Source organism: Mauremys reevesii, linkage group 17 (genome assembly GCF_016161935.1).
Source record: "Mauremys reevesii isolate NIE-2019 linkage group 17, ASM1616193v1, whole genome shotgun sequence".
Classification (NCBI taxonomy): Eukaryota; Metazoa; Chordata; order Testudines; family Geoemydidae; genus Mauremys; species Mauremys reevesii.
In genome coordinates, this window is record NC_052639.1 from 707,983 (window position 1) to 721,207 (window position 13,225).

Below are 13,225 nucleotides of genomic sequence, written 5' to 3' on the forward strand. Positions count from 1 at the left end.
GCGGGTCTCCCATTCTGCAGCAGCTACCCACCAAGTCCTGCCCCTCCTTAGCTTTCGCCTCTGAGCTGCTGTTTGAAGGAAGAGAAGGCAGCTGCCTGCTGCTCTGTGTCTGTGCTTGTGGTGGGGCCCTGCATCTCTTTCCCTCTGTTTCTCTTTTCCTTCTCTCCCCGCTCTCCCTCTGGCATTCCTCTGTCTCCTCTCTCCCTCTGAATCAGCAGCCCAGCTTCCTCCGAGGACTCAGACTGGCAGCATCTGGAGCCCTGCCCAAAACAGGGCTGGGAGGATGCTCGAATCCAGCCGCTAGCAACATTGGAGCAGAAAAATCAAGCAGTCGGAAAGCACCGCTGCTCCGCAGTACATCAGCTCGGCAAAGTGGGCAGCCTTGTGCATCGGGCGCTAGTTAGCCGGCTGCGAGCTGCCTCGCCTGGTTTTCTGCTCTCTCATAATCTCATCGCTGTTCAGTGTGTGTGTGTGTGTGTAGGGGGAGGACTTTATTTCCATTGGCTAAGCTCTCGCTTCCCACCCACATCTCTTCCACATCACCTTGGTGTCTCCCTCAATAAAACCAGCCCTCCTTATCGCACCGAGGAAATCAAGAGCCAGAGTTTGAATGGATTTTATATAAATATTTACCCCTGCTAGGCTAGCACTGAGCTCCTAGGAGAAACTCCCAGCAGCTGGCCTGATCCTCTCTTCCTCTCTCCTCTCCTGCTCCCCAGAGATAAGGGGTGCAGCCCATTGGCAGGTGGCGGTGGGGAGACACAGTTCTGCCTGTCTAGAGAGGCACTGACCTGAAAAATAGTGCCAGGATTTTAACAAACTACCCCAATGGATTTAAAGGACACCACCAGCGAGGGCAGCATGGGAAGCCTGGAGCCCTCCAGCATCCAGATGTTTGCCAACACTTCCTCCCTCCATGGGATCCGCTACATTTTTGTCTATGGGCCGGTGACGATACGGCGGTTGCTGTGGACCGTGGCCTTTGTGGGCTCGCTGGGTCTCCTCCTAGTGGAGAGCTCGGATCGGGTGGCTTTCTACTTCTCCTACCAGCACGTCACTAAAGTGGACGAAGTGGTGGCCAACAGCCTGGTTTTCCCTGCCGTCACCATCTGTAACCTCAACGAGTTCCGCTTCTCCAGACTCACCACCAATGACCTGTATCACGCTGGGGAGCTCCTGGCTTTGCTGGACGTGAACCTGCAGATTCCGGAGCCCCACCTGGCCGACCCGGCTGTCCTGGCCGCTCTCCAGGAAAAGGCCAACTTTAAGCAATACAAACCGAAAATTTTCAACATGCAGGAGTTCTTGGGGCGCGTGGGGCACGACCTGAAGGATATGCTGCTGTACTGCAAGTTCAAAGGTCAGGAGTGCAGCCAGAAGGACTTCAAAACTGTGAGTGTGGACGGAGCTTCTGCTTCCTTTCTCTTCTCTGGGTGTGCGGCCGGGCGTGGGGGTGGAGAATCCAGCAGGTGCTTAAGGTGATGCGATCAGGCCAAGGGAGTCAGGGTGAGTCGAGAGAGAACCATCTCTGCTCGGTTCAGGCTTCTCTCGCGTGGTGCTGGAAAAGAGGCAGGCAGCCTGTTGAGTTGAAGTTTGTTTGCCAGAGGCCTTTCATACTGGTTGATCAACCCTAGTAGGTTAGCAGTTCCCAAGGGCGGCTTGCTGTCAGAGCTGTGATTTGGACGGGCCCCTGCTGACACACCTAGCAGACAGCGTGATCCATGGCTGGCGGGCTGCGGTGGCAGGCCGATGCCTTGGGCTGGACGGATGCTAGTGCAAAAGGCAAGGGTGCTGAGGTGGAGAGAGGTCTGAGTGCAACCGTTGGGACAGCAGCCTCTGCCTGGGTTTCGTGGTTTTGATGGACCCGCGGTTTGTGGCCTCGTCATTCGAGGCGGATCCTGCGTTGTCGGCCTGCGATTCTGACTCTGAAATCCTTGGCGCGGTTGCTAGTTTGCTGTGCAGTGCGGGTCCTTTCCTGCCGCTGCGTTGGCGCGAGAGATCAAATGAATCCCCCAGACTCGGCTACGGTCCCAGTGCTGGGTCCATAACGAGCGCCTGAGTCCGGGGAGAGTGAGAGAAGCAAACGGCTTCAGAGTATTTGATTACACCCCTGACAGTGACTGACACTTGCCTGCGGTGTTTCACGGACGGAAAGCAGCCGCTCTAAACACAGACACACGCACGTCGCTCGAAAGAAAGCGTGAATTCCTGCGGAAGGGAAGGTGGTGACCGTTCTGATCGCGGAGGGGCCAGGCTTGCATGGGGGATGCTGGCGTGGGTGAGAGAGGGGAAAGAGGGTTTCCAAACAGCGCCTGTATTTTTTTAAACATCTGGTTTGGTTGCCGTCTCAGAGGTGAGTGCTAATCATTTCTTGCTGGGGTCTGTGCCGAGCTGTGACTCGCATCGGCGCTCTCCCGGTCGGCTTCTCTCCTTGCCGGCTGAAGCAGGTTTTGGGAGAGTTAAGTGAACCAAAGAGTGCATAAAGCTGGTTGCTTTCAGACATTTGTTTCTGCAGGATGGACACTGTTTGCCCTTTCTGCTACCGGTTGTCCCGTGGGTACATGGCATGGTTATATTAGCATTGATTGCTAGGTTGTTATAATGGACTGCGCGCTGTCTTTTGATTTCATGGGCATAGGGACCATGTCACCTCTACAAATGCAATCTTTTGTCTCTGCTACTTTTGTATCTTGTGGCTTAAGCTGACTTGTGCTACTGGCACATGGCTGTGAGGTGGAGAATGTTTTCCTGGCACATCCAGGTGGGGAATGTTGTATTTTATGCAGCAATAATTGGCAGTTTCCAACTCATGACCCCCCTTCAGGACCAGCTACCTGGTTACGAGCAGGAATCGGTGCTCGTAGATCATTAAACACAGCTCGGATTGTTCAGAGGTGCATTAAGTCAGGACAGGCACGAAATCCTACGCTGTTGCCTGGGAACAGACTGGAGTGTGTGTGTCAGAATGGGGATGGGAGATGTGTAGGGGTGGGAAGGAGAAGCCCATATGAAAGTTCAAGCCATAAAAGTATCGTTCAAGTCAGCCGTTGGCCTGAGCCGAAAGTGATCCCTGAGCGAAGTCCTCAGGCACTGGGAGTGCTCGTCATCCAGATCCCAACAGTGCATAGGGCTCTTCTCTCGAGAATAGGCCGCCCCAAACCAGATGCAGACTCACTGTTATGCAGCAAGTGTCTATTAGCTGAGAGTGAAAGTCCCAAACACTTACGGGGTAACATTTTCAACACGCCTCAGTGACTTAGGCACCTAATTCCCATTTTCAAAACCAAGGCACTTAGGAGCCTGAATGGAGGTCAATGGGACTTAGGCTCCTAAATCATTTGATCCCAGATTCACAAAGGCATGTAGGTGCCAATGCCATAGAAACCAATGGGATTTAGGCACCCAAATGCCTTTGAGGATCTGGGCTTTAGGAACTTTTGGTGATTTTACCCAAAGCTTAAAATCCGGGGGTGTCACTCTGGAATGATGCATTGTGTTTCTATGCTTGAGTTTCCATAAACACGGTGATTTCCAAAAGGACACTGACCTTCCACAGGCTGCCACAGAAGGCTTAGTCTGCCAAAGGAGGCTAGGACCAGGCAGGGCCTTTGCAGGGTAACGTGTCAGCCTTCTAAAGAAATACTGGTATTCTACAGAAATGGCCCCGATGGGATCTCTGCCGTAGGATGCAGTTGTATGGGCCCTGCCTGAAGAATACTCTAGTTCTTTTAAGATAACCTTATCTTTGGTGTGACATGTATGGTGAAAATCTCTGCCCAAAAGCAAAGGCCTGAATAATGCGCTCCCCGGCCCCTTTCACCTACGAGTCCCCCCCACCCCAAACTAGAAGTTGAAGGCTGGTGAATCGTAATCCGTGCATTTGATCGTCAGGATTCAGTGTGTGACCTGTTGCAAGCTACTGCTCCTTTGCCGGGTGTGCCATGTGGTTTCCTGGCATCGATACTGGAGTGGCGCCGGATGGAAAAGGAGGTGCCATGGTTTTAAAGGCTGGTTTGTAAATCACCGCGGCACATCCCCTATCTCCTTTAGGGCTGTTTTCCTTTCGCTACTGATTGTCCTGTGGACACGTGGTGTGGTGATATTAGCGCTGATTCCTAGGTGCTCATAATGGACAAGGCTCGGTTATTTGGTTTCACCTCTTGGGGGTACCTCGACGTCAAGCACGGGGCTGTGTCCTAATCAAATGCCCCACCCTGGAAACTCGCTCTTCTCGTTCTCTTGACCAAATTGCACATTTCCCTGTTCCAGAGGCCAAAGAAACAGGAACCCATTAGCAAGAGGGGGAGGTCTGCACTGAAGTGCTGTGCTGGGTGCGAGTGTGCACAGCGTCTGCTCCCACACGCGGACGTGACAGCCTCACACGTCGTCTTTGCGCTGTGGAGCAAGGCAGCAAGGGGAAGGCGTAGCCATGGTGCATGGAGTAGGTGGCTTTGCTCCATTCTGCTGTTCTCCCGGTTCCCTTCCCATGCTGGCGCTCGGTTATTTATTTAACAGGATTCCAGCTGTGTTTTCTGTGCTTCCTTCCTCCCAAGATACCACCAATGCCTCCCAGCCAATGGTGAATCAGATTCTGGGCAGCTCGGGGTCGTGAATTCTTAGGCTTTCCTGCAAAGATGCATCCAAGCGGTTTCCCAAGGACTTAGCATCCTTCTCTGGGCTGATTCTGGAACTGGTGCGCAAGAGCAGCCAGCACTGTGAAAAACGGGAATCCCAGTGCTCGGCGACACATTGACTCTTAGGCAATAGCTGACTGTGGGGCATGTCAGGATCCCAAGCAGAGTGTTTGGGGGCAGAGGAGCACCGGGGCGCCCCGTTGGGAAGAAGCCCAAATAAATGTGTTAGTCTCTAAGGTGCCACAAGGACCCCTCGTGGTTTTTGCTGATACGGACGAACAAGGCGACCCCTCTGAAACCTGCCCCTTTTTTGCAAATTCAAAACTGCTGCTCCTGCAAGGCCCCCATTTAAGCATGAGCCGGGGCTGCTTCCTACTGGTGTTTTTCTAGGGAGTGGGTGAGTGAAATAGTCCTGTGGTGATGCCACATTGCAGCTGCGGGACATTTTTGCCTTTGTGTCATGCTGATCCCAGCTGCGATGAGCTTGCAGCCAGGCCCCTCTGCGTGTTATGCTGCTGCATTCAGGGTGGCGTGGAGGCTGCAGCAACACTTCCCCATTGGGCCTAAGTGCCTGCCGGCCATTCCCTTACTGTGCGGCAGGAGAGCAGAGTCCTGTGCCAGACTCCAGCATCAGTGCTGCGCCTCTCCAGAGGTGGGCAGGGGGAGAACCGCATAGGGGAGAAAAGAAACCCCAGAAGCCTCAAACTGCAACAAGCTCCTGGTTGTGTTGGCAGAAACCCAGGCACCATCAGAGCATCGTGTGCCCGGGAATCCTTGGTACCCAGGCATCGGGCAGTCGCGGGGTGTCTGTGTGTGTTTGTGGCATGTACCAAGTGGGGTGCCTGTGGAGTGTACCAAGTGCATTGGGCAGCATAGGGTAAAAAAGGTCTCATGTGCAACCCTTATGCTGCTGAGACCCCTATGCACTCTGCTCTCGTACCAGGCAGGGTAGCTACAGTCCAGCGCTCTCAGCAATGCAGGATCAGGGCCCTCTGCACCCAGCGCCCAGCTTGGCGCTCTATCGCTTTGCTTCTCTAATGGTCGGACCAAGCTCGGTGATGGTTTCATGGGAGGACGCCTAAGAGCTGGGGGGGCGAGGAAGGAGGGGATCAACTATAGAAATCATTCAAGCCCTGGGAGAGTGGACAGACTAAGCCAGTGGCAGAAGGCAGACCGGGAAGGGGCAGTGCTGGAGAGGAGAGATGGCACAGAGGAGACAGGGGCACAGAGGGCAGGGCCGGTAAATAGGGAGCGGTGGACCCTCTCCACCCTCTGTGTGCACGTGGGATGCGTGTATGGCCCATAAAGAGAGCAGTGTCACACGCGTCCTCGCAGCCATCAGCTCAGCTCGCCCAGCTACGCTGAGCACAACAGGCGTGTCAGGCAGCAGATCAGGTGCAAATACAGAGGTCACGAGCGCAGAACGGGAGTGGTATCAATGTTGTCTTGTATCCTAAGAGAGAGAACTGGGGTTTTCAGGAAATTATAACCACACATGGATTGAAATGCATGAAGAAATGGGATTTATCTAACGTCATTTGCTAACTGAGGACTGTTTTATACATACTGTTGAATGTGCCCATTTAGGTCAGTGGTAACATTAAGACTTTGTGTGTATTTGTCTTTATTATATGTGTATTTATTTTTAGTACAAATGATCATCAATAGATAGTCTCCTTACAACAGGTACGGCCTCACGTAAATATTTCCATTGAGGGAAAAATCTACCTACTTACCTACCTACGTAATCTCCAGGTGTTCCTTTCTCACTCATTAACACATCTATAACGGTACTACTAAGCTGCTAAAATAGCCTTTTTTCCCCACTCTGATTACCCTCTCCTCAGCTTTTTTACGCTAATTCTTCATCCACTTTTGGAGAATCGATTTTGGATGTTGGTTATTTGAGCTGGTTAAATATAAAAAAGAGTCTGGGATAAATTATTAATCAAAAATTGGTAAGATTGGATCGATGATCTGTCTGAGGCGTTGTCCTAGGGAGCTAGCAATCCTCATTGGTGAGGGGAATCCGACACAAAGAAGGGTGCTTCTTGCACTGATGAGACTTGATCTCAGACCCATCTTCAAGGACCTACTACTGGTGCTCGCTGACGACATTCTTCTTTAGCTCCAGTGGGAAAGATCTGTGCTTTTGGAGCTGTAGTCCCAGAGTTCTAGTCCTGGTTCCCCACTGCAGAACGTGGACTCTTCACAGGAGATGCAGTGCAGCCACGTGTGCCGAGTGGCACATATTTAAATGCAGACATCTGTTAACAGGCCCGCATGCATGATAAGCACAAAGGATCGGCGTGCCACTGCACTTGCTGGGAGCATTGCCCTGCTCCCTTGCTGTGGGACTTTGGGTTGCTTGGAACCAGACCGTGTCCAGTACAATGGTGCAGCCGCCTGAGGGGATGACAAGGCTGGGGAGAAGGAGCAAGAGACCTTTGGACATGGGAGGAGGGAGGTGGGAGACATGTGCTGAGAACTGCATGAAGGGACCTTGCTTAGCTTTTCCTCAAACCCACCTGGACACCCACCAACTCTCACACACAAACATATCCTCCTGCTTACACAACACGCCCACCCACTCAGACATCTACCCAACACACACATCCGCCCCATCATACATACATCCTCCCATTCTCACACACATACAAAACAACTACCCACAAGCTCACACACAAACACAGCCACCTGCTCACACAGACACGATTCACCCACCCGCTCACACACACACATCAACACTAAAGCCCCATTCAAACGATTTTGCATACAGGCTGGCAATTAATAGGCAATATGGCTTACAATACTTGCTCAGTGTTTAGCTACTACTGTGATGGGGGATAGGTATGTCCCTAGTTAGGTTGAATAATAGAGACAAAGAAGGGTATGTCTACACTGCAAAGAAAACCCCACAGGGCCAGGTCTCAGAGTCTGGATCAAGTGCTATTTTTAGCCCCACAGCCCAAGCCCATAGCCTGAGTCAGTCACCCCAGGCTCTGAGACTCGGTGCTTTTTTTCTTTGCAGGGTCGACGTTCCCAAAGAGGCCTAGAAAGGTGAGATCCAGAATAAAAGCCTTCTCCAGTGGCTAGGCCTGGCAGACATGGAGTCTACCGCAGAGGGTCTGTCTACACTGGAGCTGGAAGCTGATTGAGCGAAAACAGAAGTGGAGCCGCGAGCCGTGGGTGGGGTGTCACGGAGTGTGGGGGGAGACTAGGCCCAGCACCCCTGGCTTCCTACGATTTACCATGACTCTCAGCCAGCCAGTAAAACAGAAGGTTTAGTTAGATGACAGGAACACAGTCCAAAACAGGTCTTGCCAATACAGACAACAGGACCCCCTTTAGTTAAGTCCATCTGGGGCCCCCAAGGAGGCCACAGCCCTGTTGGGAAGCCCAAGCCCCATCGGGGCCCCTCTCCATTTCTCAGACAGCTCCCAACAGAAACTCCCTCCAGCCTCTCACTCAGCCTCCCCCTGGCTCCCTCCCCAGCCTTTGTCCTTTGTCCAGTTTCCGGGGCAGAGGTGTTACCTGGCCTCCAGCCTCCCTCCTGGGTTCTCAGGTTACATGCTCAGGTAGCCTCCTTTCCCCAGTGCAGGTCGTCCCAGCACAACTCCCCTGCCACCTTCCCAGGTCAATACTTCCCACTCAGCATTCACATAACACAGCCAGAACATTCCCACTTTGTCACACGGTGCCAGCTGTTCTATATCTGATCCCGACCAAGACCCTAACGATGTACTCGGGGCAGCGCACCTCTCCTGTTGCTCCTGGCTACACTTCTAGTGCTAGCATCAGAGTAGTTTCAGAGTAGCAGCCGTGTTAGTCTGTATCCGCAAAAAGAACAGGAGTACTTGTGGCACCTTAAAGACTGAGGGAAGTGATCATTCCCCTCTATTCAGCACTGGTGAGGCCTCATCTGGAGTACTGTGCCCAGTTTTGGGCCCCACACTACAAGAAGGATGTGGATAAATTGGAGAGAGTCCAGCGGAGGGCAACAAAAATGATTAGGGTGCTGGAGCACATGACTTATGAGGAGAGGCTGAGGGAACTGGGATTGTTTAGCCTGCAGAAGAGAAGAATGAGGGGGGATTTGATAGCTGCTTTCAACTACCTGAAAGGGGGTTCCAAAGAGGATGGAGCTAGACTGTTCTCAGTGGTAGAAGATGACAGAACAAGGAGTAATGGTCTCAAGTTGCAGAGGGGGAGGTTTAGGTTGGATATTAGGAAAAACTTTTTCACTAGTAGGGTGGTGAAGCACTGGAATGGGTTACCTAGGGAGGTGGTGGAATCTCCTTCCTTAGAGGTTTTTAAGGTCAGGCTTGACAAAGCCCTGGCTGGGATGATTTAGTTGGGTTTGGTCCTGCTTTGAGCAGGGGGTTGGACTAGATACCTCCTGAGGTCCCTTCCAACCCTGAGATTCTATGATTCTATGACTAACAAATTTATTTTAGCATGAGCTTTTGTGAGCTACAGCTCACTTCTTCACAGAGTAGTGTGAGCTAAACGTCACACCTCCAGTGCCAGTGCGGACATGCCCCTTGGTGCCTCAGGTCTCCAGCTGCACAATGGGCTAACAGCACGGGGCTGTGAGGGAGGAGACACTGCAGGCTGTGAGATGCTGGGGTAATGGGGGGCCATATGCCTGTCATGGAGAGACGTGTGTTCTGACAGCACAGAGAGATGAGACCGAATGTGTGGAAAAGGGACCTCAGAGGAGGCAAAGACTCTCGTGATAGAGCCAGCTGGAGGCTGGGAGTCTCCGCCTTTCCTCGCCAGAGGCCTTGGCGTTCTTTCGCTAACCCAATCTGTCCAGCTGGAGGGGCAGAAATGCTGAGTCGTGCATTTCAAGCGACTCCCTTCGCCAAAGACATTCGTGCCGCCGTAGAACGGAAGCTCCGTGGCTCCTGCATCGGTCTGGCCCGGCCAAGGAATGACCCTAACAAATGGGGTCTGAGCTGGAGGGAGACGCCAGTTTCCCCAAAGAACAGGGTAGAGAATGGTCTGTCCGGGGAGGATGCTGACAGCCAAGGGGATGTGGCTTGTTTAAGACAGGTGAGGAAATGAAAATCAAGGTTAGGATTGCTGGAGCGGTAGCAAAGGCAAGAGGAGCTGGTTGCAATCACTGTGAAGGACAATTGTTGATGTATCTACTAGCGCTAAAGAGGAATGGGGCTGAGGGCCCTCGTCTTTTACCTGTGAGACCTGGGTTCAAATCTCTGCTGAGCCATAGGCTTCCTCTGCGAGCTTCGGCAAATCACTTGATCTCTCTGAGCTAGGTATTTAGGTGCCTGCAGACGGAGACCGAATGTGATTTACGAAAGCTTTTGAAAATCCCACGAGACACCTGTTTCCACCTGTAAGCGCCTAAATACCTTTAGCAACCTGGCTCGCTGGGCCTCAGTGCCCCATCTGTGACATGGGGACACTTGCCCTGCCCTGCCTCACGCAGGAGTTGAGAGGACAATCGCATTAAAGCCTGTGAGGAGCTCAGGTGGGGCCCTAGACGCTAGACCAGTGGCTCTCCAGCTTTCCAGACGACTGTACCTCTTTCAGGAGGCAGCTTTGTCTTGCGTGCCCCCAAGTTTCATCTCACTTTAAAAAACCTGCTTGCTTACAAAATCAGCCATCAAACTACGGAAGTGTCCCGGCGCACCATGCCCGGAAACGTGCTGGCTTTCTCCTTTTCCCCATATGATAATCAACGGCTGGGAATACGAATGTTGTACTTACAGTCCAGTGCGGTGCTTGAACCTGCTTTTCACTTGTGAGTCTGTCTGAAGCCCGAGCCCTGCTGCCCAGAGCTGAAGCATGTAACTTAGCTTTGGGGGGCCCCCTGTGGTGTGGGGCTCCGGGCAGTTGCCCTGCTTGCCACCCAGTAACGCCAGCCCTGCACTTACGACCCCCCCAAACCCATCCCGCGAGCCCCTTGGGGGCCGCAACCCCCAGGTTGAGAAACACTGACCTAGATGAGTTGATGTACCCTGGAAGACCGCTGCATACGCCATGGGTACATGTACTGCTGGTTGAGCTAGAGGGCAGGGACAGGAATGACTCTCAGCCAGGGTTTCCTATTGCTTGCCCAGCCTGGCCTAGGCCCTCATGGCTGCAGTGGAGCAGCAGAGACCAGGAGAGAGGCATTGGAACCCAGCTGTGCTCTTTCCTAACGGCACACACGGCTCATTGCAGCCTTTCTCCTGCTGTGGGGAACAGGACTGGGGCCCGAGGGACAATGTGCTTTCTTTGATTTCTTGCGCGACTGTGAAACGGCGCATGCTGCTGCGCCTCCTGTTCTCCTGGGAACCAACCCGGGGCTTGCATGAGACTCGAGAGGTGAGGTCAGGAAAAGGCTAGGAACACAGGGGGTGAGGAAAGTCGGTGCAACCGCTCCCCGTGCATGGCCCCCTGCTCTGCGGCAAGCCGCCCGTGGAGACATCCTGCCAGGGAACAGGACTGTCCCAGCCAAAATGGGACATACGGTCACCCTATGTTCAGTCCATATTCTGCCTAGGACTGCAATGCACAGGGGAGCATGTGACGTTAAGCTTCTCTCTAGGCTGCTCCTCGAGGCTAAATCTCCCTCCACAGCCGCCCTGCGGGGTTACTGGATAGAACGCAAGGGCCTTCACAATGCAGCAGCAGTGCAGGGCCTGATTGCGTCAGTCCAGGTGAGGGTTAAAGGGGAAGGGGATCCCCACTGAGGGAGGGAGCTCCCTCTGCTACAGCCCACACCCTGAGAGTCACCCAGGAATCGGCAGAATCTGGAGGCTTAGCAGGAGGCTGGGACTATCCAAGGGCCAGCCCAGCTCCTCCCTCCAGACTGACCAGGTGTTCCTCTTCCACCCCTCCCTGCTCTGTGGCAGTGGAGAGACAGCCACGGCCAGCAGCTGCCCTGGGGAACCCCCTGCCCGGAGCGGGACCAGGGAAATGAAATACGACTAAGCTGAAGTCACAGGTGTGACGCACTCGGAGGGGAAGAATGACCTGGCGCTGGGGTTGAAGCACATGGCGGGGAGCTGGGAGTTCTGGGACGTACGGCCAACTCCCTCGCCGGTTCCCAGGTGAGGATGGGCAAGTCACAAAGGCCAACCAAGGTCACTCCTGGGCATCCAAAAACCCAAGGCACCCAGTGTTAGAAGAGGTCGGCCTTCTCCTCTTGGAGCTAATGATGCTGACCCAGGGGAGGAGCCTGTCATGGAACTAAGCGTTGCTGTGAACCATCCCGTTTGTGTCTCAAGCCACTGACTAGTAGGTACCTCTGTTTCTGCTGTGGAATCATTAGTTTCTTTACAGTGGGGCCCTGTCTTCTCAGGGCTCCTCTTCAGCAAGGAACGGATAAGTAACTATGCCGTGCATTTGCACGTCCAGAAAACAGCCTTAAAGACGGCATTTAAATCCTCGTCAAGAGGAAAATGTGCCTAAAGAACGCAGCTAGCTGCAGGGCATCAGGCTGGGTGAGAGCACTCAAGGCTTCCGAGGTGTTCCCTGGAGGAGCCCAGCCGCCGATCCATGTCTACGCTACAAAATTACGTCGATCCAAGTTATGTCGGGATACAGCCACCACAGTAATTGCATTGCTTGTGCGTGTCCACACTACGCTCCTTGTGTCGGCGGTGCGTGTCCTCACCAGGAGCGGTTGTATCGATTGTATTGTCAGAGTGGGCCGTGGTGAGATGGCTTTAGCAGTCTTTCTTCTTGGGCAGACAGGCCATGGAGAGGAGTCCCCCCATTTGCCTTCCTCCCCACTCTTAAATTGGATTTACATAAGGCGGGAATCCTTTGTTTCCCAAACTTGACCCCGCCCCCTTCCCTTCCAGTGGAAAGTTACAAGAAGTCTCAGGTAATGTTTAGTGTCAGGTGACAGGACCGCTAGCGGTGTCACAGTTACGTCCCAGGATGCCTCCCAGGAGGGAGAGAGATTAGTATCTTCGTGGTCTTGTTATTCCTTCCCCATGGCCCATCAAATCTGATGGCCTGTCATCTGGTGGGTGTTTTTCCAATACACACCCATTTGTAATGGTTACATAGTCCATATGCCTAACTTTAGATACAGAAATGATAGAGGCATATGAATTGGATAATCACATTCAGTAAATCAGAACCTTTCCAATGATACCTTACAAGACCCATCTTGCATAAAGTATATCTCAGTTATGTCATACCCATATTATAAGCATATTTTCATAAAGAATATGGAGCCTAGAGTCACAATGATTCTCTTGCTCTGCCACAGACTCCCTGAATGACCTTCAGTAAGTCATTTAGCTTCTCCGTGCCTCAGTTTCCCACCTGTAAAATAGAGGTAATGGCACTGCCTTGTTTCACAGGGGTGCTGTGAGGATGAACACTTTAAAAGACCGCGAGGTGCTCAGATACTACCGCAATGGAAGCCACTGAAGTACCTTAAACAGATGGTTCATTGTCACATCTGTAGCCAGGCCAGTGTACCAACCGCGGCCAGTTTGAAAAGCTAGCAGCACCCAGTTTGCCAGCTCATAGGAAGCTAGATATGCCAGCTGTACCCAGGACGGCTGGCTCAGTGTGCCCATGATGCAGTCTGATATGCTGATGGCATGGCATTCACTGTG

General features: G+C 52.9%; 1 protein-coding gene across 1 annotated transcript in view; it reads left to right on the plus strand.

Annotated features, from left to right (window-relative positions):
• The first annotated feature begins 828 nt into the window (after positions 1-828).
• The window catches only part of LOC120384907 (acid-sensing ion channel 2), a 1,047,281-nt gene continuing 1,034,884 nt past the window's right edge, over positions 829-13,225 (plus strand). The window contains exon 1 of the mRNA XM_039504006.1: positions 829-1,392. Within this exon, the coding sequence (XP_039359940.1) occupies positions 829-1,392 (564 nt within the window). The remainder of the gene's footprint in view (positions 1,393-13,225) is intronic.